The sequence below is a fragment of the Arabidopsis thaliana genome (genome assembly GCF_000001735.4).
Source record: "Arabidopsis thaliana chromosome 1 sequence".
NCBI classification, from domain to species: domain Eukaryota; kingdom Viridiplantae; phylum Streptophyta; class Magnoliopsida; order Brassicales; family Brassicaceae; genus Arabidopsis; species Arabidopsis thaliana.
In genome coordinates this window covers 13,659,849-13,685,126 of record NC_003070.9, presented here as the reverse complement: position 1 = coordinate 13,685,126, position 25,278 = coordinate 13,659,849, and the positions used below count along the sequence as shown (strand labels likewise).

At 38.9% G+C, this 25,278-nt stretch overlaps 4 protein-coding genes and 2 pseudogenes across 8 annotated transcripts; 3 read left to right on the top strand and 3 right to left on the bottom strand.

Moving 5' to 3' along the window:
- The first annotated feature begins 60 nt into the window (after positions 1-60).
- Positions 61-1,464, top strand: UBC31 (ubiquitin-conjugating enzyme 31). 2 transcript variants are annotated; one of them, NM_001333179.1, is made up of 5 exons: positions 61-69; positions 175-290; positions 766-893; positions 993-1,097; positions 1,193-1,464. In NM_001333179.1, the coding sequence occupies exons 2-5, from the start codon at positions 203-205 to the stop codon at positions 1,334-1,336; spliced, it is 465 nt and encodes a 154-aa protein (NP_001319154.1). In that variant the 5' UTR covers positions 61-69; positions 175-202; the 3' UTR covers positions 1,337-1,464. The 2 variants fall into 2 exon arrangements, with proteins under 2 accessions (NP_001319154.1, NP_564472.1); NM_103322.3 differs by lacking the exon at positions 61-69 and having other exon boundaries at positions 123-290.
- Positions 1,465-2,081: 617 nt separating this feature from the next.
- AT1G36325 (GCK domain protein) lies at positions 2,082-3,423 on the top strand (the record flags this gene model as incomplete). The annotated part of the gene is made up of 2 exons (NM_001333178.1): positions 2,082-2,234; positions 3,364-3,423. The coding sequence occupies 2 exons, from the start codon at positions 2,082-2,084 to the stop codon at positions 3,421-3,423; spliced, it is 213 nt and encodes a 70-aa protein (NP_001322010.1).
- A 1,110-nt stretch (positions 3,424-4,533) lies between these two features.
- AT1G36330 lies at positions 4,534-7,921 on the top strand (annotated as a pseudogene; the record flags this gene model as incomplete). The annotated part of the gene is made up of 1 exon: positions 4,534-7,921.
- A 3,000-nt stretch (positions 7,922-10,921) lies between these two features.
- Positions 10,922-13,353, bottom strand: AT1G36320 (uncharacterized protein). Its single transcript, NM_103321.4, has 6 exons — positions 13,107-13,353; positions 12,353-12,687; positions 12,107-12,278; positions 11,774-12,018; positions 11,442-11,629; positions 10,922-11,347 (listed from the first exon to the last, which is right to left on the bottom strand). The coding sequence occupies exons 1-6, from the start codon at positions 13,249-13,251 to the stop codon at positions 11,188-11,190; spliced, it is 1,245 nt and encodes a 414-aa protein (NP_564471.1). The 5' UTR covers positions 13,252-13,353; the 3' UTR covers positions 10,922-11,187.
- Positions 13,354-13,923: 570 nt separating this feature from the next.
- On the bottom strand, positions 13,924-15,702 carry AT1G36310 (S-adenosyl-L-methionine-dependent methyltransferases superfamily protein). Of its 2 annotated transcripts, NM_103320.3 has the most exons (3): positions 15,585-15,702; positions 14,369-15,502; positions 13,924-14,292 (listed from the first exon to the last, which is right to left on the bottom strand). In NM_103320.3, the coding sequence occupies exons 2-3, from the start codon at positions 15,481-15,483 to the stop codon at positions 14,193-14,195; spliced, it is 1,215 nt and encodes a 404-aa protein (NP_564470.1). In that variant the 5' UTR covers positions 15,484-15,502; positions 15,585-15,702; the 3' UTR covers positions 13,924-14,192. The 2 variants fall into 2 exon arrangements, with proteins under 2 accessions (NP_564470.1, NP_001031144.1); NM_001036067.2 differs by having other exon boundaries at positions 13,951-14,292; positions 14,369-15,698.
- A 3,891-nt stretch (positions 15,703-19,593) lies between these two features.
- On the bottom strand, positions 19,594-24,447 carry AT1G36305 (annotated as a pseudogene; the record flags this gene model as incomplete). The annotated part of the gene is made up of 1 exon: positions 19,594-24,447.
- Positions 24,448-25,278: the final 831 nt, after the last annotated feature.

Below are 25,278 nucleotides of genomic sequence, written 5' to 3'. Positions count from 1 at the left end.
ATTTGCTGACGCTATAAAAGAAAGACCTTATCATTTGATTCCAACACAATTCATACAAACATCTTCCAAGTAAGTGATTTGGTTTTGATCAATCTTTAACAATTTTCTCGTATTACAACACCATCAAACTAACAAGTAACAACAATCATTTTTTCTATTTTATTTGATGAAAAGGGAAATAGTTTGGTGATTTCTCGTAAAGATGTTTAAGAAAATGGATAAAAAAGCAGCGCAGAGAATTGCGATGGAATACAGAGCTATGATCTCGAAAGAATCTTTGTTCAGTATTGGTTAGTAGCTACTTTCCTTTGCTATATTTCTAAATAATCATTTGTTAATTATTAGTTATGTTGTAATATATTATTAACATGCTCGATTAGGTATACATCTTTTTGAGAAATTTATTTGCGGGGTTTGTTTTTAAATAACATGCTATTGTTTAAAATAACATGCTATTGGCAAAGCGGATTATTTGGCACAAAAAATTTGTGCGGAACCACTACATATCATTTTTGTAAACAATGTTTTTCAAAATTGGCTCGTTTGAGTCTTAAACAATATCTGATGACAAAAAAAACATGTTATTGTTTAAAAATCATTTTAAAATAAAACTCTTTGTTTAAAATAACAGGCTATCTAGTGTGTGAAACCTTATTAATATTTTCATTTGTAACAATAACCAAACTAATTAAATTATTTTAACATTTTATTTGTTTTGTCTGAATTATAACAATACTATTTGGTGATGAAATGTTTTTTATATAGGTCAAAACTCGAACAATATATACGAATGGACTGCAGTGATCCGGGGTCCAGATGGCACTCCCTATGAAGGTGGCATGTTTAATCTCAGTATTAAGTTTCCTACGGATTATCCTTTTAAACCACCCAAGGTTGGTTATACACATATGCTATTTTATTTTTTTTCTGAAAATTGTTTCCTAAAGATTTTGTTGTTTATAAAAGTAAATATGTTTATGTATGTATTACAGTTTACGTTTAAAACTCCGATTTACCATCCAAATATCAATGATGAAGGATCGATTTGCATGAACATTCTTAAAGACAAATGGACTCCTGCTCTTATGGTTGAAAAGGTTTCAAACTCGATTCAGATATTTTGTTTATTGTTTTTCGAATTATTTTAGGCATTTAAGTATTAATTTTGGTTCATAAATAATTTTACAAACAGGTGCTTCTGTCAATACTTTTACTATTGGAAAAACCAAACCCAGATGATCCTCTTGTACCTGAAATTGGACAGCTCTTCAAGAATAACAGATTCCAATTTGACCAGAGAGCTCGAGAATTCACTGCTCGACATGCTAATAATTAAAATTTATAAAATTATTTATCTTACTTTCGAAGTTTGTCATATCGTATTTATTATACATAAACAGCTTCCTATCCTATGCTATTGTCGACATCTTTTCTATTATAAATAAAAGTCACATTCTTCGATTAGATTTTTCGTTCACCTCAAAATGAATACCAAACTATTTGAATCAAGACATGAATATCCTATTTGTACAAAGAAAAAAAATGATCTTTTCTATAGAAGTGTCTCTTTTTTATTTTGCCATACACGTTGAGAATAAATGATCTTTTATATAGAAGTCTTTTGCTTTTCTTCTGATCCTTAAAACAAGTTTAGATTTTATTTTCTATCAAACTGTTATGAAATATCACTAAGCTCTTTTGACAAAAAGAAAAAAAAATCAGTAATTAAGCACTAACCGGAAACTCAATTTGAACGTAATGTTAATCTTACTTTTATTTGGATTCTCTTACCATCCACTTGCACATTAATCATGTTTTAGCATATGCATCACCGTGTCCAACATGAAAACCAAAGAAATACAATACAATTAATTCGGTTCGGTAATGTAGAAAAATTTGGAAGCAAATAATTGGGTCAAAATATACTTTTTCACGTGACTCTCGTAATTGTATTGTGATTTTATGAAAAGAGGTGCGCTTGTAAAGTAATATTCACGGCTTTTGAAGATTACTTGGTGGAGGAAAATGATCAGGTGGACAAGGAATATATTAACACTAAATGTTTAGAAGTCAAAAAGATGATGTGGAAGTGTTGTACTAAGACTAACTCTGATTACTATCAGCCGTTTCTAATGGCGAAGAAAGCTGTTGAGGAAGAGAATTCTAAAGAGCTCGTAGCTTTATCTCGCAAGTCGCAAGCATTCTCTGAAGCAAGCCGAGGAGTGATTGAGGTGGTTTTTATGTTTACTGGAAGAAGTCAATAGATTGAGCATCAATTCTTTAAAAGAATAAAAAATTTGGTCTTGAAAACATTATATATGGATGTTGTGGGTTTTGAAATCCACACTAGAGATTTGTAATTAAGATTATGAGAAATGAGGGCTAGATCTTCACAGGAACTTTAAGATTTATATTGTTAAGAACAAATGGACTTTTGTATTGATTATCACAGAGCTTTTACAATGTGAAAGGAGATTACAAGTGTAAAAGTGTAAGTGTGAATGTAAAGCTGAATTGAATGTCCCTTCCAAGTCGTCCTTGCTTCCTTACATAGGTCTACGCACGTGGTAGCTCCGTCCGGGATCTGCGGAGATTCTCCTGGATATTCGGTAGGTCAGTTTCGAGATATCAGGTCCGCTCCGCGAATATCTTCCTGTTAGTTCCTAGGTTGTTATTCGCTTACCTCCCTTCATCAGGTGATCAGGCTTATCAGGCCCAAATAACCTTTTGCGTATGTGGGCTCATCAGTTGCGCAAGTCCTCTACTTGGTGGGCTTGGTGGGCTTAGTGGGCTGGCCTGGTATTTTCGCAGGTGGATTCCTGGAGGGGAATCCTGCTCCAACAGATGTTATCATAGTAGTAAAATGTTGCTAGTTAACACGAAATCTTAGGTCGTTGGGGTTTTGTTTCGCAAATTTTGATTCTTGTTTTTGGATCATAGCATTTGTGTCTGTAGTTGTTGTCGTTGTTGCTTGACGGACAAACACTTTGCTGCTAGCATTGGTTGTCACAGTATTGTAATACATGATTAATCTTAATTATCTGATATTGTTATGCTTTTAGTATGGTTTCTTGGTATAGTCACTATTTTGGTACATTTAGTCGGTTTATGACTGGTACAACTTTGAGAATAAGTTAGGCATTTAGCCATTTCGAGAAACCTAATGACTGAACAATTTCTTATCTCTCTTTTCTCTTCTCTGCTAAGCGCCGTTATCATTTACTCATCAAACCCATCTCACCTAAGGTGATCTTTCTTTCTCTTGATCATCTTTTGCGTTCAGGTTTGCTCATTTCCTGAATCCACGGTGGATTCTTGACTTGGAAAGTTACTGACATTATTTATCCGGTTTATTGGTATCAGAGCTATCTCGTCCTCAGCTCTGTGCAGAAATGGCCGAAGCTACTCGTCTCACAACCTTAAACAAATAGATCAATGAGCAGAAACTAGCTATGGAGGCTATAACCCTCCAGATCGACAAACTAATGCAGTCTCAAACACAGATAGACAAGTTGTTCCAGTGTCAACAAAAGCTTGAGGCCATGGTGACAGCGTTGGTTTCTCAACAGAGTGGCGAACAAGTCAACCGAGCTCCAGACTCCAACTTGGTAGCTTCCGGTGAGCTCACCTCATCATCATCGTTAACACCGAGACCCCTAGATCCTCCTGATTTAAACGAATATGGTCAGCTTTATATGGGTATATGTCCGATGGATTAAGACAAAGCTACTGTGCATCCAAATGGGTTGATTACCAGACTTTCAAAGGTAGGGTTCCCCTCATTTGATGGTAACAGGTTTCGTGGATGGCTTTACCGATGTGAGCAGTTCAAAAGCATTGGAGTGGCATCATAACTACATACGTGATCGGTTTGATATGTTCCCATCTTGATCAGAATATGTGATAGATCTATCATCTAGATTCGCAGAGCTTGTAGATCATTCTTTGGCTGATTTGGTAAATGTGAAGCAGGGAGGAAATTCTGTTGAAATATTTTGGGAAAAATTTGAATGCGCCAGAACAAGGTGGTCGCTACCAATGTCGCACGCTCTCAGCATCTTCCTTAACAACCTTAACCCACACCTAGCCCTACAAGCCCGACAGTTCAAAATTGTTATAGTGGCAGAGGCAGCTATAGCCAAGCTCCATGAGTCGGCTATCCTTCAAACACCTACTAAACCTCAACGAACCACCTTCAGTCCCTACTCAAAACCCAATAACCAACCCTACTATAAACTCTCAAACACCACAGCCCTACTTCCAACATCAAGATTCACTGAAAACCTTACAACACCACCATACAAACCAAACAATACCACTAAACCCTCCATAAAGTTCAGTTATGATGAGATGCAAGAACGGAGAACCGAAGGTCTATGTATGTTATGTGATGAGCCATATATTCCAGGCCATCACTTAAAGCATAGAAAATCTCAAATCTTTGTGATGGAATATGAAGAGGATGATTTAGAAGAACAAGGGGTGGTTGCAGTAGAAGAGGAAGAGAATGTTGTTGTAGATCCCAATGAGGAGCAGCCAACAAATTTAGTAAACGCATTGAATTGATCCACCACATTCAATTGTATGCGTCTGTTGGGGCAGTATGAGAAGCATAAGCTCCAAATTTTTGTAGACCGACGCAACACACACAACTTTATTGATATCAAGGTAGCCAAGGAAATAAAATGCAAGTTATAAAGGATCAAGCCTATGAGAGTAAATGAAGCACTTGGTGACAAAATAGTGACACTTTATAGATGCAGGGATTTCACATGGAGGATGCATGGTTATAGTTTTACCACTGAAGTGAGTACTTTACCGCTTGAACATTGGGATATTGTTCTAGGCGTACAATGGCTGGCTACACTATATCCTATTCTGTGGGACTTTACTCACCTAAAGATGGAGTTCAAACTGAATGGAGGCCAATATATACTTAGGGGTACTTCAACATCCAGCTGTAAAGTCATCAAAGGTAAGAAACTTAACAAGTTACTCTTGCAAGAGCCGCAAGTCGCCTTTCTACAGCTTTATGACCATGATTCATCCACTGATCATGAGGCATGTCTCTCTATATTGCGGTTGATGAATCCACTTCCCTTAGTGATACCACATTTTAGACACTGTTGGAGTCCGATGGGGACCTCTTTGATGAACCTACATGGTTACCTCCTTTTAGGAAAGGCTTCGATTACTAGATACTAGTTGAAGAAGGGGCAAACCTAGTGATTCTCAGACCCTACCGCTACAACTCTATGTAGAAAGATACTATTGACAAAATGGTGCAAGAGATGCTTGGCCAAAGAATTATCCAGATTAGCTCTAGTCCTTATGCCTCACCTAGTGGTGCTTTTCAAGAAAAAGATGGTTTATGGAGGCTGTGCGTCGATTATAGAGGCTTGAATAAGCAGACAATTCTAGATAAATACCTTACTCCACTCATGGAGGATCTGTTAGATGAGTTAGGAGGCTCAATGTACTTCTCCAAACTTGATTTTCGCGCAGGGTTCCACCAGATACGAATGCATCCTGATGTTATATAAAAAATAAACTTTAAAATTCATGTTGGTCACTACGAGTACCTTGTTATGCATTCGATTTAACTAACGCTTCTTGTTCATTTCAGAGTCTAATGAATCAGGTGTTTAGTCACATTAACACAAAACTTCTACTTGTCTTTTTGTAATGGTATATTGGTGTATAGTCCAACTTGAGAACAACATCTGCTTCATCTAGAGGAAGTATTTGCAATCCTCAAGCAACATCATCTCCTCTTGAAACCGTTGAATGTACTTTTGGAGCCACAATAGTTGAGTGTATGGGGCATTTCATATATGCGGCTGGAGTTAGTACAGATCCAAGTAAGATCAAGGCAGTTGAACAGTGGCCTACTCCTACCACGCAGAAGCAGCTAAGAAATTTCTTAGGCCTTGCCAATTATTACAGAAGGTTCATTCAAGGTTACATCATCATTGCTAGGCTATTGACTAACCTACTAAAGAAAGATGGGTTCCACTGGTGTTCGGAAGCTGCTACAGCCTTTGATGCATTGTAATCTGCCCTGACATCATCCCCAGTTCTGGCTCTATCAGATTTTGGTAAGGATTTTGTAATAGAAACTGATGCCGCTAACACAAGGATTGGTGCAGTTTTGATGCAAGAGAGTCACCCAATCTGCTATATCAGCCGGGCACTTGGTCCACGCCACTAGGCCCTATCAGTTTACGAGAAAAAGTTGATAGATGTGGTTCATGTAGTACAAGCTTGGAGTGCTTACCTTACTCATATGCCATTCATTATCAAAACAGATCAAAAAAGCCTTAAGTACCTGTTGGATCAAAAGGTAACTACTCATTTCCAACATATGTGGTTGTCTAAACTCATGGACTACACTTATGAGATACAGTACAAGCAAGGAAAAGAAAATCATGTACCCGAAGCATTGTCAAGAGTGACCAGCTCCCGTTGCTCTCCATTACTTTATTTCACGTTCACAAAAGTCTGGTTGATAGTATCCAGCTGCTTTTGCAATCAGACCCGCGTCTTAGCAAATCATCTCTAACATTAATAGTAATCATGCCTCTCGTCCTGCTTACTCCTTTATCAATGACGAATTGAGGAGAAAAAGAAAACTGGTTGTAAGAGTTGACGCTACTGTCAAGCTCAATATACTTAAATGGATGCATGATTCTGTTAGTTGGGGTCACTCTAGAAGAGACGCTACTTTGTAGCGCATCAAGGCACTGTTTTACTGGTAAAAGATGAGTCCGAAGGTGCAAAATTATATTTGTAACTGTCAAATCTGCCAGAAGAACAAGTATGATCTAGTTGCTTCTCCAGGTCTGTTATAGCCCTTGCCAGTCCCAAGAGGAGTTTAAGAATACATTAACATGGATTTCATAGAGGGCCTCCCATCATCTACGGGTAAATACTACATATTAGTGGTTATCGATATGCTAAGTAAGAGTGCGCATTTCATTGACCTATCTCACCCCTACACGGTAATTGAAGTTGTTCAAGCTTACTTAGATAACGTTTTAGGCTACACGAAATACCACAGGACATCGGGACCCTACTTTCCTGAGTGAAGTGTGGAGAGAATTGTTTCGGGTTCATGGAGTTGATCAGTGTTTTTCCACTACTTACCACCCTAGACAGACGGGCAAACTGTGGTAACTAACAAAACCCTTGAAACTTTTTTTGCGATGCATGACATCGGACGCCTCAAACTTGGAGCAAATGGTTACCTCTAGCAGAATGGTGGTACTACACCACGTTTGATTCCTCTATTAAATGCATTCCATTTGAATTTGTGTATGGTCAGCAACCCCAAGTCCACTTACCATACCTTCCAGGGGAAAGCTCTTCAGTTGTCGTTGATATGAGCTTGCAGAAAAAGGAAGAACTGATTGCTATGCTGAAATTTCATCTTTTAAGGGCACATAATCGTATAAAGAAGTATGTTGATTCTCACAGGTCACAAAAAGAGTTTTAGGTTGGAGACTTTGTGTACTTAAAACTGCAGCCTTATAGGCAACAATCCCTAAAAACCAGAGGAGTCCCTCGATAGCTTAGCACACGATTTTATGGACATTTATGTGTCATAGACAAGGTCGCATTTGTTGCTTACAAGCTCGAGCTGCCACAAGGAACTACTAGTCACAATGTCTTACTCAAGTTGTGCCCAAACCCTCCTACTAACGCACCTGTTCTACCACAATACTTAACTGATGTGGGTAATGCCAAGGAACCAGAAGCTATCTTGGAAAAGAAAATGGTTAATCGCCAAAACCAAGCGGTCACCAAGGTACTTTTGCAGTGGAAGGGCGAGCCACCATCGAAAGCTACTTGGGAGTTTATGGGTTCTGAAATCCACACTAGAGATTTGTAAATAGATTTATGAGAAAGGAGGGCTAGATCTTCACAAGAACTTTGAAATTTATATTGCTAAGAACGAATGGACTTTTGTATTGATAATAAGAGAGCTTTTACAATGTCGAATGGGATTACAAGTGTAAATGTTAAGCTCAATGAATGTGTCTTTTCCAAGTCTTCCTTGCTTTTTTATATAGACCTACGCACGTAGGGAGCTCCATCCGAGATCCGCGGAGATTCTCTTGGATATTCGGCAGGTCAATTCTGAGATATCAGGTCCGCTCCGCGAATATCTCCATATCAGTTCCTAGGTTCTTATCTGCTTATCTCTCTTCGTCAGGTGACCGAGCTTATTAGGCCCAAATAGCTAATTTGTACGTGGGAAGCGGAGTTACACAGGTCCTCTACTTGGTGGGCTTGCTGGGCATATTGGGTTGGCCTTGTATTTTCGCAGGTGGATTCCTGAAGGGAAATCCAGCTCCAACAGAGTTCTACAAGGACTTTATCATCAAGCATCCAACATTCCATATTTGAGGCCAAAGATACACTGAAGAAGGGAGTATTGCTACATGATGAATCTTAATTATTCGGTTTAATTATGCTTTTAGTATAGTTTGTTGGTACAGTCTCTATTTTGGTACATTAAGTCGGTTTACGACTGGTACAACTTTATGTATATGTAAGGCATTTAGCCATTTCGAGAAACCTAATGAATGAACAATTTCTTATGTCTATTTCCTCTTCTCTACTAAGCATTGTTATCTTTTACTCATCAAACCCATATGACCTAAGGTGATCTTTTTTTCTCTTGATCATCTTTTGCATTGAGGTTTGCTCATTTTTTTGGATCCACGGTGGATTCTTAACTTGGGAAGTTACTAACATTATTTATCCGGTTTCATATTGGTCCACCTCTTCCATGGCGCCTGATCTGAGTATTGCGCTTTCTTACACCAACAAAGCGCAGATCAACAACATCACTAACTATATATGGCATTGTCATGATTGTTTACAAATTCTTAAGTAATGTTTCTTGTGTTATATTTATCTCCGTGTTATCTTTTACTATATTCATAGACGAGGGACGAATGTGAGGTGCTAAGTCTTCTATAGACATGTGAGAAGTCATATTTCTCTATACATTTTCTGCTTATACCATCCACATGTTGTATACTTGTCATCATCCTAATTTCCTCTCTTATTTACAACAACAATGTTTATGATGTTGGTTTATATGACAAACTTAAGTCAGATTACCGATTATTGCTATTAGCTTGGTTTTGCAACTTTCCCTTACTACATGCATGTGTACGAAAATGACAATTTGCAAACTACAACATTCAAAACGAATTTATCAACAAAAAAACTTTCAAAATGATTTAGGTTTTACTTATATTTATGACAACAATTAATAATTAAATAAAGACAGTTATATGATTTATACACATGTACTTAGGTAGTGAATGGGGACGACATAAAAGCGGAATTCAAATAAAGTTACTTCGAAAACCGCATTGGGTACCAATCAGCAAGAAAAGTACACAGTACATTTTTCCAGAAAAATAATAATATAAAAAGAATACGGATTTCAAAGGTAAATAATGCAAGGAACGCTTATCAAAACGCAGTATCCTCTAATATTCTGCGGTTTCTGGAATTCTACAGTGGATAATATATATAATATTTTTTTTTTTTACTAGTTTCACTTGCTATATATATCAGTAGAATCTGTTGGAGAAAACACAGATACACAAGCAATTGCCATGACAAATTATACTCTTAAGAATCCCACTACTAGCGGTAGAGAGTAAATAGTTGAAAAATTTAATCTAGCATTCAATATGGATATAACTTATGGTTTCTTAAAAAACAAGCTTGATGAATTTAAAAAAATTTACAAGAGGTGGAAAGCTCTTACGAATAAAACTGGCAGATTTTGTAGATGTAATGACAGAGATTAATATAAACAATAGAGATTTTGATCATGATTTAGATGGCATAGAAGCAACAGATATAACATATGGAGAACACATGGTGCAAATAAGAGACAATATTGCAAATATGTTATGGGAAAATCAAAGTAAAAGATAATATTTTTTTAATGTATTGTACCTTTTTTATGATAACATTAGTCAGCTCATTTAATAATATGTATGTTACCAAATAAAATTTATATTTTGATCAATTTTTGTATTAATTATTTATAAATACCTGTTATTGTTTATTTTTAACACAAAAAAATAATTAATTAATATATATATATAATTTATATTTCGCACCGCAAATAATTTTTTCACCAATCAAACATTATTTTGTACCGCTTATTTTGATCAAACCGGACTTGTCCCGCAAATATATTTCTCCCGCACGTACCTAGGGGTGGGCAAAAAAACCGGATCCGATACCCAATCTGATACCCGAACTGAAAAAATCGGGTTGGGGCGGGTTAGAGTTTTAAGAAATTACCTCAATGGGTAAAATTTTAGTAAACCCGTGGGTATCAGGTCGGTCCGGAGATTACCGTTATCCAAATAGGATACCCGAGAACCCGAACATAAATTTAATATCAAAAATATTAATTACATTTAATCTTAATATAATGTAATTATCTAAAATTATAATTATAAATCCAAATATATTAATTAATTTTATATCTAAATACTCAAAACAACTAAACTATTTAAAAATCATTTGTTATGTTTGTAGTAAAATATATTCAAATCTAATTAAATTTATTAAAAATTTGTTAATATTTAACGTTTGTTTTTTGGGTACCCGCTATCTACAAATAAAATACTCGTTTCCATTTGTTTGGATATTTTTAGGGTTTGAAACTCTTTACCCAAACCAACACTAACCCGAGTGTAACTGAACCAGACCGAAAAGAAAATTCTATTTTACCCTATTGGGTAGTAAATCCATTACCCATTTAACCCGAACCCGAACGGGTTACCCATATGCTCAGCCCTACACGTACCGCAGTTAAACCGTACGGTACTATAATAACGCTTTCCCCGCACAACAAAAACCGCCGCGGTTACCATCCGAACCTTCAGGCTAGCTTGTTTATTGTTTTAAGATAAGTTAGCGTTCTTCTGGATCCTCTCTTGTTTACAACAACAATGTTTATGGTGTTGGTTTCTGACTTTCTTCGATATTGAAGACTACTGAAACATGTTTCTTCTATAGTACTCCAGTCTTATGGTGGTATCACATATATGTGTGAAACAGAAACCTGAAGAATGTCATACACCATATACAAAACATACATAGTAACAAATTACGAGAGCTTAGGATCTGTAAAGTTTTTTATCACATATACTTCTTTTCAACAAGCTTCTTGAGTTGTTCGATTTTGGCGATGAGCTCAGGATGCATAAGGTCTTTTGCTTCCTTCACTAGACTCCCTTCTCTGCTGAAATGATACGCTTCCAACACCGTTTTCATCAAGCTCTGCAAATGCTCAGGCGTCCTACAGAGTTTCCATTTGTACACACACCTTAAGGTTCCATATCTACATAAATGTGTATATATAAGATGACCAGGTCTAGTTTTCTCATTCTTACGTGTATAAGTAGTCTACATCAGTCCCTTCGAGCTCGTCCCCAGGGGTAAAAGCATCTTGTAGAGCGCTTATCTGTTCTTGGGGATCCTCTATTGATAGTAGATACTTAAGTATTCTCACCTCTTTCGGCATCAGCCTCTGCAGATTCCCTCTTGCTGTTACGTACAAGTGATACAATATGTCTTTTACCTGTCAAGAACCAACACCAGAATGGATCAAAGAAGCTATGTAGTGGGTTCTAAGGACTAAGTAGATTCCTAAGTTGTATGAATTCAATGTTATACAACGATAATGTTAACGATTCCTAAGATAACGGTTTTATGAGTTTAGTACCTCTTCTTTCATCATGTTGGATTCCTTAGCAGCCGACCAAGCTTTAGTGATCATAAGAACCAACGCAGAATCAAGTTGATTCTTCTCAGCCAAACTATCAATCTTTCTACAGGCAGCATCAAGCGAAGGAGAGTTGATAATGTCCTGAAGCTTCATTTCCGCAGCATTTAGCGCATCAATGCTTTCTGTTGAAGTGTCATAAGCTTGTACAGCAGCTATAGACAACTTCCCAAGTGACGCAAGAGCTTACCAATAAGAAAAGTTATCATTGAACAATATCAGTATTGTTCAATCCCTTAACTTATTTCACTGACAGGGCATATAAAGTTTTACCATTTTGCTCATCCGGATTGTCATAGTAGGATTCAGCAACAGTATGCAAATGCTCAAAAAACTCGTTTGTGAAATCTTTACGACGCCTAGCAACAAGTTCACCAATTTCAGCTGGTGGTGTCCTCTTGATAACATTGAGAAGCTCATTATGCCTTTGAATATCTTCATCAACCTGATTTCAAACCAATGTCAAAATCAAATGACAAATACATAAAGAGAGAGAGCAAGCAACATGAATAAACTCACCTCCTTGAGCTTCCTTGCAAGTCGATGAACCTTATGCTTCATCTCAGGGTTATCCTCAGAATCAGCTCGTTCCTGACACCGTTTATAGAAATGTGGCCGTATACTATCCCATTCTTTGCTAAAAGCTAACAATCTTCTCCAATCAGATGGTGTAGGCTTATCAACCATAAAAACCTCAATAAGCTTATCACAAACTTTGATCATTCTCTGGTTATCTACAACAACCTCTTCAGAACCATCTTTCTTCTCCTCTTTAGCTACAACACTTTTATCATCCACAACAGCTGAGATAACAAATCTCTGAGGTCTTTCACTCTTGAGGTTCAATAAACTTCCTGAGACATTTCACAGTAGTTATAACAATATCAAACCAGTAAATCTAATGGAAACTATAACTACCTGATACTGCAATAAGATATAGTTTGGACTCTTAAGCAAGTTAAGAGATTTTCAATAGCATTTGACGAAAGACAGAAACTTTGAGATAAATAGTTCCATTTGTAAGCAACTAAAGCAAGACTTAGTCTTAATCCTCTAAAATCAACAACACCATAGACCATGTAGAAGCAAGTAAAGTCACAAACTTTCGAAGGATTTAACATAGACCATGTAGAAGCAAGTAAAGTCACAAACTTTCGAAGGATTTAACATAGACCATGTAGAAGCAAGTAAAGTCACAAACTTTCGAAGGCTTTAACATAGACCATATAGTAGCAAGCAAGTCACAAAGCTTAAAAGTTTTGAAAGTCTTTACCTTTTCCGATTGGAAGACTACCGGAAGTGACATGAACATGATTGCCGGCGAAATACAGAGGAGAGACTAAACGGGCTCCGAATTTTACAGAGCGAAAGCTAGAAAGTGAACAGGAACATGAAGATTGGAATAACACTGAAACCATTTTCTTTGAAGAAGATGAAGCTTTCGCATAGATGATAGAAGAAAGGGTTTTAGCCGGAGAAATTCTTCTTCTTCTGAGTTGTGAGGGAGATGAAGAACTAATGGCACTTTTGTAATTTTTCTTCATATTCAAGGGCTTTTCAATAGTAGGCCCATTAACACGGCCCAACTAGAACATAACAAGGTTTTAGCAACTCGTCTTTCTCAAGAACCTTGACAACAAAAAGAACCGAACCGAAATAAACCGAACAAAATGTACAGAACCGAAATCTGGCAAATAGACCGAACCAAATGTACTAAACCAGAACCAAAGCAAAAAAAACGAATCGAAAATTTAAAAATAATCGAACATATACTAAATTCGTAACCGAAATAACCAAAACCAAATTTGTACTAAACCGAAATATTTTGAGTAACCAAAAATATCCGAAATACAATTATATTTTCAAAAACATACGAAATAATTAAAAACACTTGAAAATATATATAAAAAGTAAAAATACTTTAAAATAATCGAAAAATATCCTAAAATAACCTAAATATCCAAAGCAAAATAACAAAATGAATATTAAATGTTAAAACCGAAAGAACCGAAATCAAACCAAAATTTTCAAAATAACCAAATGGATACTAAACTTTAGAACCAAAAAACCAATAACCGAATTAATACGAACCGAACCCGAATAGATAACCAAACATCCAGGACTAACATTTGTATTTGTCTAAATCATATTTCTGACATTTTGTTTATCATGTAGAGAAGATTCTTTCTTTGATTTGTGTTACACATAATACAAAACCCCTTAAAGACAACAAATTGCAGGGAAAATGAGCTGCCACAGAATCTCAAACTACAACCATGAAAAATGCAATAATAATTTCCGATTACATATGCAATGGAGTTCCAATATCACAAAGATTTGATAAGTTTGAAACCAAAGTTCAATCTTGGTTTAAAGCTTCTTTCTGAAGAACAATACACCAATTCGACTTGTCGAAAAATCTATCAACTATCATTGCATTGCCTACTCCAGATGCCAACCTGTTAAAGATTACAGTATTAGCAAACACGACTAAAGAATACACGGAGAGCAAATCTCTCGATAAAACTCACGTACCTTTCAAGTTCGCCTTCGCTAAAGACATGGTAGTATCTGTTGTACACAACAGCTCCTTTTCTATCATCTTTCTTTGCAAGCCCACTTGCAAGTGCAGACGCAGATGCACCACTCACTTCAGCACGGTGGTATGGTAAATGCCATGGCACAAAGTACTCTTGTTGACTCTTCTTCAGAGCCTCCAATGACTCCTCAACAGATTTCTCATCCTTTTGCTCTACTATACTAGCTTTGGTTTCTGGAATAATACTCTCACCTTTCTGCTCTCTCGTACTCTCCTCGCTCTCTGGAATGCTTTCAAGACCGATGAACTGACTGTTCTCAACCTTTTGCTCCTTTGTACTCACCTCAGTCTCTGGGATACTCTCAAGACTAAAGAACGGATTGTTCCTCACACGAGGACTATTCATCGGACTACCTGGACCAACCCATTCCTCAACATACTTAGCAGACAAAGGTGTCCATTTCGTAAGCAACGATGTATCCTCCTGTTCAGCAGCCCAAACAGTAATGAGAACAAATCCACCAGGCTTAACAACACGAACAAGTTCTTCAATAGCTTTCTTCCTTCTATTCTCTGTACTCAAATGATGCAAAACCGCTATCGAAATCGCTGCATCGCCAAACTCCTCTCTATAAGGAAGATTAACAGCATCTGCAACCAAAACCTCTTGCCCTTTATCCGAACAGATTTTAATCAAAGGATGACTTATATCACAACCTATGAAGAAACAACTAGGATTCAACCCCAAATACTTCCCGTTACCGCAACCGGCATCGAGAATCACCGATCCAGACGGTAACGATTCGAGAAAGGCAGCAACTTTAGGCCACTTAGCAAACCTAGTAGAGCTAAAATGAGGAGCAATCGCATCGTAAACTCGATGAACATACTTTTTCTCAATCTCAGGCGTCGATTTAACACTACTCAAGGAAGAAGAAGACGACACTCTAATGGAAACTGATTCTTCTTCTTCATCAGATGATGTTAGAAACTCCTTAGAATCAGATTTGACTTTGATATCTCGCATTATACTAGTACTTATCGAATAAAAACCAGAACTTGGAAGATTTCGAGTTCTAGTAGAAAAAGTTCTTAAAACATCCAAAATCATGAACTAAACCACCATGAATCTGCAGAAATATAGCCCAATTTCATCAATAAACCTTCACGATTCATCGGAAAAATGGTAACTTTATAGATGAGGAAGCTTACAAAGTGAAGAAGAGAACGATGAGCACAGAGCAAGCGTCGGTCCGTGATCTGAAACGGAGGGTCACGAAGGTCGATTTAGGGTTTTGGGAGGAGGAATTGTTTGATATTTGAGATTCAGTGCTCCATATTTTAATTAGTTTACTGTATTAACCACTTATTTACTATTGTTAATAAAACCCCCTTTCTAGGAACCTTTCGACGTCAACAATTCTTAAAACATTATTATTTTTGTTTTAGACATAATTATCTGAGTTAAAAATATATACATGAAAGAAGTTTTAATTAAGAACTAGATTCTGACTTGCACATACATATTAAGATAAATTTAAAAAATGTATGAGAATAAATTTTTAGGTAAAGATATTGTAGTGTATAAAACTATAAATTATAATGTACACAGAAAAGTGTATAATGTTATTTATGACACAATAACTAATGATGTGAATCGCACATTATTTATGCGGGTTGTAAGTATTATTATATGATTTTGATAAAAGTTTGTATTAATATATTTTTTTTGTTAGTGAATTATATAATAATATATATCATAAACTTATCACTTATCATAGTATTTGAAAATAAGATGTGTAAAGGTAATGTAAAAAAAAAAAAAAAAAAAAAAAAAAAAAAATAGGTAATGTAAAAAGTTTGCGAAAAGTTTTAATTAAGATTTTTTTTTTTGAGTTAGTGAATTGTATAATAGCATAGATATCATAATAGTAACATTTTTATTGGAAATTTTTCTTTTGTCCTTCAAATTACTTTGATACACACGTTTATTTTCTGTTTTATTAGTTTTAAAATTTGAATAGAAATTTTAGTTATTTAAAAATTTAACAATTTTGCATCATTTATTAGTATTTTATTTATATAAATAGTTTGTTTTTCCTGCATAACAAATAGTTTTAATAGTTTCAAAAGTCTAATAGTTATAAACTTGTAATAGAAATATATATTTGTGAAAATTAGATTTGAAATAGTGTAAAATATCTATGCAAAATTAGTTTATAAATTAAAATTTGGTAACTCAAAAAACCTCTTTAACAAAATTTATTTTAGTGGCCCATAATTCAAGCCAAAAGTTTTAATTGGACCAAAATACATGTTAATGTAAACCTAGTTTGTATCTTCTGTCTTTATCATGATTCGGACGTACGTACAGAGTTTTCTATTTTTAAAAAAATATTGTAATAATTTTTTATTAAATATAGATTTTTTGTTATTTTATGATATATATTGTAGTGTATAAATTATAATGTACATAAAAAAGTATACAATATTATTTGTGACACAATATCTAATGTTGCGAATCGAATAATATCTATAGTCTAATAATAAAAAATATACAACACAATTAAATTGGTGATCGCAAAGAAGAAAAACATCTCCGACAAATGATCGTTTGAATGGCTTTCGCAATTTTAGAAATTTGAATGAATTCCATGGAAGCGTCTTCAGCTATTTTCTAGAAAAACAAAAAAAAAAGTAATAATTCATGAGAAAAGAATAACATGTAAAATGATCATATCTGAAGCCAAAAGGACGAAAAAAAACTTATTTCAAGAAATCTGCAAGTGTAATATGATAAGGTCGTTATATGATTTTATGTACAACATGAACATAATCTGCAAAAAAGTGATCTCAATGAAAAGGTTTCCAATAGATTCTTAAAAAAAGTAGAAACTAACAAACTATATGAACATGGAAAAGACATGAATTAAGAAGAGTACAAAGTAAATATAGAGGTATGGTTCATAGTTTGCGAAAAAAGCATAGAAGAATAGTTTTATAGTGAAGTATAGAAGAGTGATAAGGTTTTATTTAGATTTTTCTAAAAGTTTATATAGATTTTGTATATAAACCTTTTGTATAGATTTTTCTAATTTTTCTGTAAAGCTAAATCTTGAAAAGCATTTGTTTTAAATATTATTGGTTTGTTAGGCATTAATAAAAAAAAATATTAGAATATTTTATAAGTTAATTTATGAAACAACCCGACCCATTTTTTAAAAAAAATATAATTAAATATTCCCAAAAATATCTAATTAAACCAACCAATAAAATAACAATTAAACCGCAAGTCAAAAATACTATTTTATGAATAAATAAATAATTCGACCAACAAAACCAAGAATAACTAACAATTCTAACCGGGTTCCAATAACCAAAAACACCAAAAATAAAACAAACGAGTTCCTAGATCATCTTCTCTTCCTTGCCATGATTCCACGATCACACTTTATCTTTACCTGCATCAACAACACAATGAGATGCGTAAGTATTATCATATATACTTAGTGAGGCGATCCTCCCATCTACGAGCTATACACACAAGCAAATACAAAGGTATAATCACGAATACAATACAAACAAACCAATCATTGAACAATTCACCCAAAACACATTCACCACACCTACATATCATCACACAAAATAAATCGCACAACCCAATCGCTCAGATAAAGCTCATGGTCACGCACTCACCTTAACAAATTGATTCTAATAGCAATTAAACTCAGGAGAGACTCTCCTTGCGTCTGAAACAGTCCAGAAACGTCCTACAACAAGTCCACAACCAAAAGCAACCTTGAAGCAAACTGGACAGGAAAACCCAGAAACGAGCAGTCTCAAAGACGAAAACCTAAAATACAAGCTAACCGTTAACTATTCAATCGCTCCGGTGAAATCTTAGCTGCAGACGTCACAAAGCTGCCTACAAAATCTCGTACCGATCGGAAAACAGACGAGACCACGATCTCAGTTTCAATCTCCGCTGGTCCTAATTCGCGTCTGAGAAAACGTGTCTCACGAAACTGCGAATAACTCAACCAATTTTAATCCAAATCCAATTATGTAAACTGGAGAATAACGATAAAGGACTTGGGAATAACTATACCAAATTTCGTTACCTTTTACCACGATTTGATATGACGAAACTGATTTCTCCCAAACCCTAACGATTTTGCTCCTTCTCTTTTTCTCTCTTTTTCTCCTTTATAAAACGAAAAGTGGCTAACTAAAGCCCTAATTTCGAGTTTCCTTCTTTTATAGGCACACTCTAGGGTTTCCAATTAACCCAACCAATTAAATCAAATGATTTAAAAACAAACCCTAACCAATTTTCCGGTTCACGGACGTTACAATTCTCCCCCACTAACATAGATTTGTCCTCGAATCTAGCTTCACCCTTCCACTCCGAGGAACTCCGTGCAACCATCACTACAGTCTGCACTCCCTCCAACCAGACCCCCTCTAGGTCTCTCTATCAAGTCGATATACTCACGATTTACTAGTCATTGTTGCTCACAACTCACTCTCCACTCTCAGACCACAATCTTCGAGCATAAACAGTCACTCTCAGGCCTCGGCCTACGGTATCTCGGGTATCACACATATTATCTTCCCCACTCAAAGTCAAACCCTGAGTTGTGTCGGCTCACTCTCAGCCACAAAGTCATCGAGTTACGACACTTGGAGAAAATAATACCACAAAACTCGCTCTCGGGTCGTCACCCTAAAGCGTGCTCTCGGATCGTCACCCAAAGCCACCGTACCCCTCGTACTCTAAAGACACCATGTCCCTCGAGTTACCGGTACCTCAGGAGCATACCCCGCTCCTCACGAGTCGTTGGGATCTTCATGTCCCTCGAGCAACAATACTAAACGCTTCCGAGCATATCTTCAGACTCTCTCATGGATTCGCGTAAGACACCTCTATGCCTCACCATCCATCATATCCCCTCGAGAATATCCTTATGACCAACTTCCGGCCATCTCGTAAACACACGTTTCTCTTAGGTTGTTTACTCAAACTTTCCAAAAATAGAAAAGTCCTTTCTAGGAAACTTTCCATTTTTTGAAACCGCACAACACATTCTTAAATAAGAAAACCCAAGTCAAATCCAAAAAAAAAATACTCATCTTATTAATCATCAACTGTCATGATCGTTACAACTCCAAACGAAAATACAAATGAAAGAGAAATAAAAACAACAACTCAAAAACTCAAAAACTCAACAACACTGAAACTGGAAACCAAGGAAAGGCAAACTCATGCAGCAACCTACTTCTCGAACCACTTCTTGAACCTTGCCTTCATCCTCGTTTCTGGCTCCCAAGTCCCTCTGTCACACCATCGCAGTCCCACAGGACTTTGATCAAAGGAATCTTCTTCCGCCGAAGTTCCTTGATCCTCCTCTCAAGAACCCTCACTGGTCTCGCCTCCAAAGTCATGTTGGGCTGAAGATCGTCTGGAATCTTAGCCAACACCTCATCATCCTTGTGAAGACACTTCCTCAGCATCGACACATGAAAGACCTTGTGAAACGCACGCATAACATCAGGCAACTCTAACCTGTATGCCACTGGTCCCACCCTCTCAACAATCATGAACGGGCCCATGTACCTCGGACTCAACTTAGTCTTTGAGATAGACCTGTTCGGACCTCGCAACATGGCCATCTTAAGATACACTCTGTCCCCAACCTCAAACTCAAGCTCTCTCCTCCTCTTGTCAGCATAACTCCGCTGTCGATCCTGAGCTTCCTTCATGTTCAGCTTAAGAACCCGGATCCTCTCCGTGGTCTCCTGAACATAATCTGCACCATATATGCTCCTCTCCCCCACTTGGGTCCAGCATAACGGTGTCCTGCATGACCTCCCGTACAACGCTTCAAAAGGAGCCATCCCAATACTCGCCTGATAGCTATTGTTATAAGCAAACTCTACCAGACTCAAGTGATCCGCCCAATGACCTCCCCAATCCAAGACACACATCCGCAACATATCCTCAAGCGTCTGAATAGTCCTCTCAGATTGCCCATCTGTCTGTGGATGATAAGCCGTGCTCATCTGCACCTTAGTACCCATCTCTGCCTGAAAGGCTCTCCAAAATGCAGAAGTAAACTTGGAATCCCTGTCTGACACAATACTCACAGGTACTCCATGCAACTTCACGATCTCGCTCACATATTTCTTAGCCAACACCGCCACTCCATCGGTTTTTCTGATGGCCAGAAAATGTGCTGACTTAGTCAGACGGTCCACGATCACCCAAATAGCATCTTTGGTTCGCGACACAGGCAACCCAATCACAAAATCCATCGTGATAAAATCCCACTTCCACTCAGGAATGGGTAAACTCTGCAACATGCCACCTGGCACCTGATGCTCAGCCTTAACTAACTGGCAAACATCGCACTCTGCAACCCAATTAGCTACATCCCTCTTCATCCCGACCCACTGATAGTATCGTTTGAGGTCTCGGTACATCTTAGTCGCTCCTGGATGAATGGAAAACATGCTCGCATGAGCCTCACTCAAGATCTCCCGTCGCAACTCCTCATCCTTAGGAACACAAACTCGCCCATGCACAAGGATAGTCCCATTAGCTGCAAACTGATACTCAGAGCCCTCTGCCTTAGAAGCCGCAATCAACCCCTCATCCTTCTCCTGAGCCAACCGAACTCTAGTCAGAAGATCTGCTCGATCCACAGCTTCCAATCCCAATGGCTCTCGTGCCACAGCACACAACCGCAAAGCACCAATCTCACTCACCAAGGCCTCAACACTCTGCCCTGGAGCCGCACCCACGCGCTTACGGCTCAACGCGTCTGCAACCACATTAGCCTTACCAGGATGGTAAGCTAGCTCCAGATCATAATCAGCCACCAACTCCATCCATCGCCTCTGCCTCAGGTTCAGCTCTGGCTGAGTGAAGATATACTTCAAACTCTTATGATCCGTGAACACCTGCACTTTCCCACCATAAAGATAAGACCTCCAAATTTTCAAGGCAAAGATTACTGCAGCCATCTCCAAATCGTGAGTAGGATAGTTGCCCTCATGCTTCCTCAACTGCCGTGATGCATAGGCAATAACCTTCCCACGCTGCATTAGAACACAACCCAAACCAACTCCCGAGGCATCAGTATACACCATGTAAGGCTCTCCATGCTCTGGCAATGCTAACACTGGTGTACTCGTCAACATCTCCTTCAGGCTCACGAAACCCTCCTCGCACTCCGGTGACCACACAAAAGGAACATCCTTTCCCGTCAGCTTAGTCATCGGCTGTGCCATACTCGCAAACCCCTTGACGAACCTCCTGTAATACCCTGCCAACCCAAGAAAACTCCTGATCTCAGTGGCATTCATCGGTCTAGGCCAATCTCTGATAGCCTCAATCTTCTCTTGATCCACTGAAACTCCCTCTGCAGAAACAATGAGACCCAGAAAACCCATCTCTCTCTGCCAGAAACTGCACTTACTCAACTTAGCGAACAACTTCTACTCCCGCAGCTTCTCCATCACTCTCCTCAGATGTACCTCATGCTCCTCAGGACTCTTAGAATACACCAGAATGTCATCAATAAAGATGATCACAAACTCATCCAAAAACTCCTGGAACACGCTGTTCATCAACCTCATGAACGCTGCAGGTGCATTAGTCAACCCGAAAGGCATCACCACAAACTCAAAATGTCCATATCTCGTCCTGAAAGCAGTCTTGCGAACATCTGCCTCCGCTATCGGGATCTGGTGATAACCCGACGTGAAATCGATTTTGGAGAAACAAGTAGCACCCCTCAACTGATCCAACAACTCATCGATCCTTGGCAAAGGGTACTTGTTCTTCACAGTGACCCGGTTCAACTCCCGGTAGTCAATACATAAGCGGAAACTCCCGTCCTTCTTCTTCACAAATAACACCGGCGCTCCCCAAGGTGAAGTACTAGGACGAATGAATCTCTTACCCAACAAATCCTCTAGCTGCTTCTTTAGCTCTGCCATCTCTGCTGGAGCCATCCTGTAGAGTGCCTTAGACAACGGGGCTGTCCCTGGTTCCAACTCAATCGTGAAAAGATCGGACCGTGGTGGTGGTAATCCCTGCAACGATTAAAACACATCCTCGAACTCCTGAATAACCTGAATGTCGCTCACTTCTACCTGCCCCACAGACTCCGGCATAGATATCGTCACCAGGTAAGCCTCGCATCCCTTCTAGATCATTTTCTCTGCCTGCACTGCTGAGATGACGAGACTCCCTGAGGTAGGTCTCACTCCCTGATAAACCAACCTTCCCTCTGGCCGCTCAAAAGAAACTCTCCCACGGTGGCAGTCAAGATGTACTCTGTAATGATCCAACCAATCCATTCCCAGAATAACATCATACAACTCTACAGGCTGATAATCAAATCTGCTGGCATTGACTCCCCTGCAATCTGAATATCCACACCCTTCGCTCTCCCCAGAACCGCTAGAAACTGTCCTCCAGCAACCTTGACGGCTCCAAGCTGCTCACCAGGATCCCCACGGATGTTGCCGCGCGAGGCACTCTTCGGGGTAATGAAGCAATGCGATGCTCCAGAGTCAAACAACACATGGGCCTCTACACCGCCCACTAATAAGGTCCCTACACAAACCTCATGTGCTAAGAACCCTAACATTCATCACAAAACAATGATATCCAAAACAACAGAAATAATTCACAAAGTCTGAGTCTCAGAAATCATACCAGTAATCGCTCTGTTGCTGGTACCGCTTATCTCACGCGTAGTGTAACCCTGCGGTGCCGCTGCAATATGTGCTAACTGCTGCACTCTCTGCTGCACCTGCGCTCCGTGCTGCACCGCCGGCTGTACCACTGCCACTGTCATCCGCTGCAGCTTAGGACAATTCGGCTGAGATGTACCCTCTCCCTGCAGTGGTAGCACTCCCTCGTCTCAGCTCGCTGCGTGCAATCCGCCACCTTGTGGTCAAGGGTTCCACAAGAAAAACATCCTGCACGACCACCCTGTCCAGCTCTGGAAGGATGATCCCACTTCCTCTTCTGCCCCTGCGCAGGCTTGCCGCCCTTGCTAGGTGCCACCTGCTGCTGAGTCTTCTTTGGTTGTACCGCTGGACTTACTCCCACCACCTACCTCTGAAGGTCCTCCTCTACCTCAGCAGCCGCCTCCACCAGTGCCGCCTTCGTGGCGTACTGCGACACTCTACACCGCACCCTCAAATCCGGTCGAAGTCCCCTCAAGAACCTCCTCATCTGGGCCTAGTCATCCTCCATGCCCCGACCAGCATACACCAAGAGTCGGTTAAACTCCCGGTCATACTCCCGAACCGACCGCTCACCCTGTGTCAGCTCAAGAAAACGCCCCTCCATACGGTCGAGCGCCTCTTGCGGAAAGTACTTGGCATTAAACTCAGCCACGAAATCTGCCCAAGACATATCCGCCTGCCTCCTCCTGGCAGTCACACTCCGCCACCACAAATGTGCATCCCCCTCTAGAAAATGCACTGCTAGATCTACCCGATACTCCGCCGGGCATCTGCTCGAACCGAAGTTCCGCTCAACCAGCGACCTCCAACTGTCGGCCTCCTCAGGATTAGTACCACCAGAAAAATACCCGGTGCCAATCCTCTGCAACTGCTCCATCATCCTCAAATAAGATGGAACCTCCTCAGCAACCGCAGCCCTCTGCTGCACCTCCGCCACTCGTGGCGCAACTGGAGCCTCCACTGGTACCACACCTGGTAACCGCTCCAACAACTGCCTCAGCAGGCCCGCCAAACCAACCTCTAGAACCTGGGCTCCTCCGGCTGCGGCACCCATCACTCCTGGGCCCTCAGCACCAACGACATGCACACCGGTACCGACACCAGCTCCACCAGCCCCCACTCCGGCTGCACCAGCTATATCGGCACCAAGACCGTTCCTAACCCCGGGCTCCACAAACTCAGGCTGCGAACCCACACTCTGCTCAACTGTGGCACTGTGGCCATCACTCTCGCCGGTACCCTCGAGGACTCGTCCCCTACCGCGACCACGACCACGACCACGACCACGAACTCCAGCTTCTCTAACCATCTGCGCTACTCAAGAACAAATGGCTAAGAAACTAAAACAAACCAATATATCACAAACAACTTACCGTGGAATCTCATTTAAGGCTCGGAGAAGATGATGCTAGGACTCCAACAACACACAATTGACTAAACACTCCATAATCAATCCTCAATATGCTAACACCCTAGCTCATCCCACATCAATCAACAGGAAAATAATTCATCAATTAATTTTTCTACACATCCTAGAACCGTAATCGCTCTGATACCAAATTGAAACAACCCTACCCATTTTTTAAAAAAAAATATAATTAAATATTCCCATAAATATCTAATTAAACCAACCAATAAAATAACAATTAAACCGCAAGTCAAAATTACTATTTTATGAATAAATAAATAATTCGACCAACAAAACCAAGAATAACTAACAATCCTAACCGGGTTCCAATAACCAAAAACACCAAAAATAAAACAAACGAGTTCCTAGATCATCCTCTCTTCCTTGCCATGATTCCACGATCACACTTTATCTTTACCTGCATCAACAACACAATGAGATGCGTAAGTATTATCATATATACTTAGTGAGGCGATCCTCCCATCTACGAGCTATACACACAAGCAAATACAAAGGTATAATCACGAATACAATACAAACAAACCAATCATTGAATATTTCACCCAAAACACATTCACCACACCTACATATCATCACACAAAACAAATCACATAACCCAATCGCTCAGATAAGCTCATGGTCACGCACTCACCTTAACAAATTGATTCTAATAGCAATTAAACCCAGGAGAGACTCTCCTTGCGTCTGAAACAGTCCAGAAACGTCCTACAA

Bases quoted from the DNA above. Each gene is read 5' to 3' on its own strand.
- UBC31 (NM_001333179.1), top strand. From the start codon at position 203: ATGTTTAAGAAAATGGATAAAAAAGCAGCGCAGAGAATTGCGATGGAA. The intron at 291-765 runs GTTAGTAGCTAC...TTTTTTATATAG, and splicing joins AGAATCTTTGTTCAGTATTG to GTCAAAACTCGAACAATATA. The intron at 1,098-1,192 runs GTTTCAAACTCG...TTTTACAAACAG, and splicing joins CTGCTCTTATGGTTGAAAAG to GTGCTTCTGTCAATACTTTT.
- AT1G36320 (NM_103321.4), bottom strand. From the start codon at position 13,251: ATGGTTTCAGTGTTATTCCAATCTTCATGTTCCTGTTCACTTTCTAGC. The intron at 12,279-12,352 runs GTGAGTTTATTC...GTTTGAAATCAG, and splicing joins TTGCAAGGAAGCTCAAGGAG to GTTGATGAAGATATTCAAAG. The intron at 12,019-12,106 runs GTAAAACTTTAT...CTTATTGGTAAG, and splicing joins CAATCCGGATGAGCAAAATG to CTCTTGCGTCACTTGGGAAG.
- AT1G36310 (NM_103320.3), bottom strand. From the start codon at position 15,483: ATGATTTTGGATGTTTTAAGAACTTTTTCTACTAGAACTCGAAATCTT. The intron at 14,293-14,368 runs GTACGTGAGTTT...AATCTTTAACAG, and splicing joins AGCGAAGGCGAACTTGAAAG to GTTGGCATCTGGAGTAGGCA.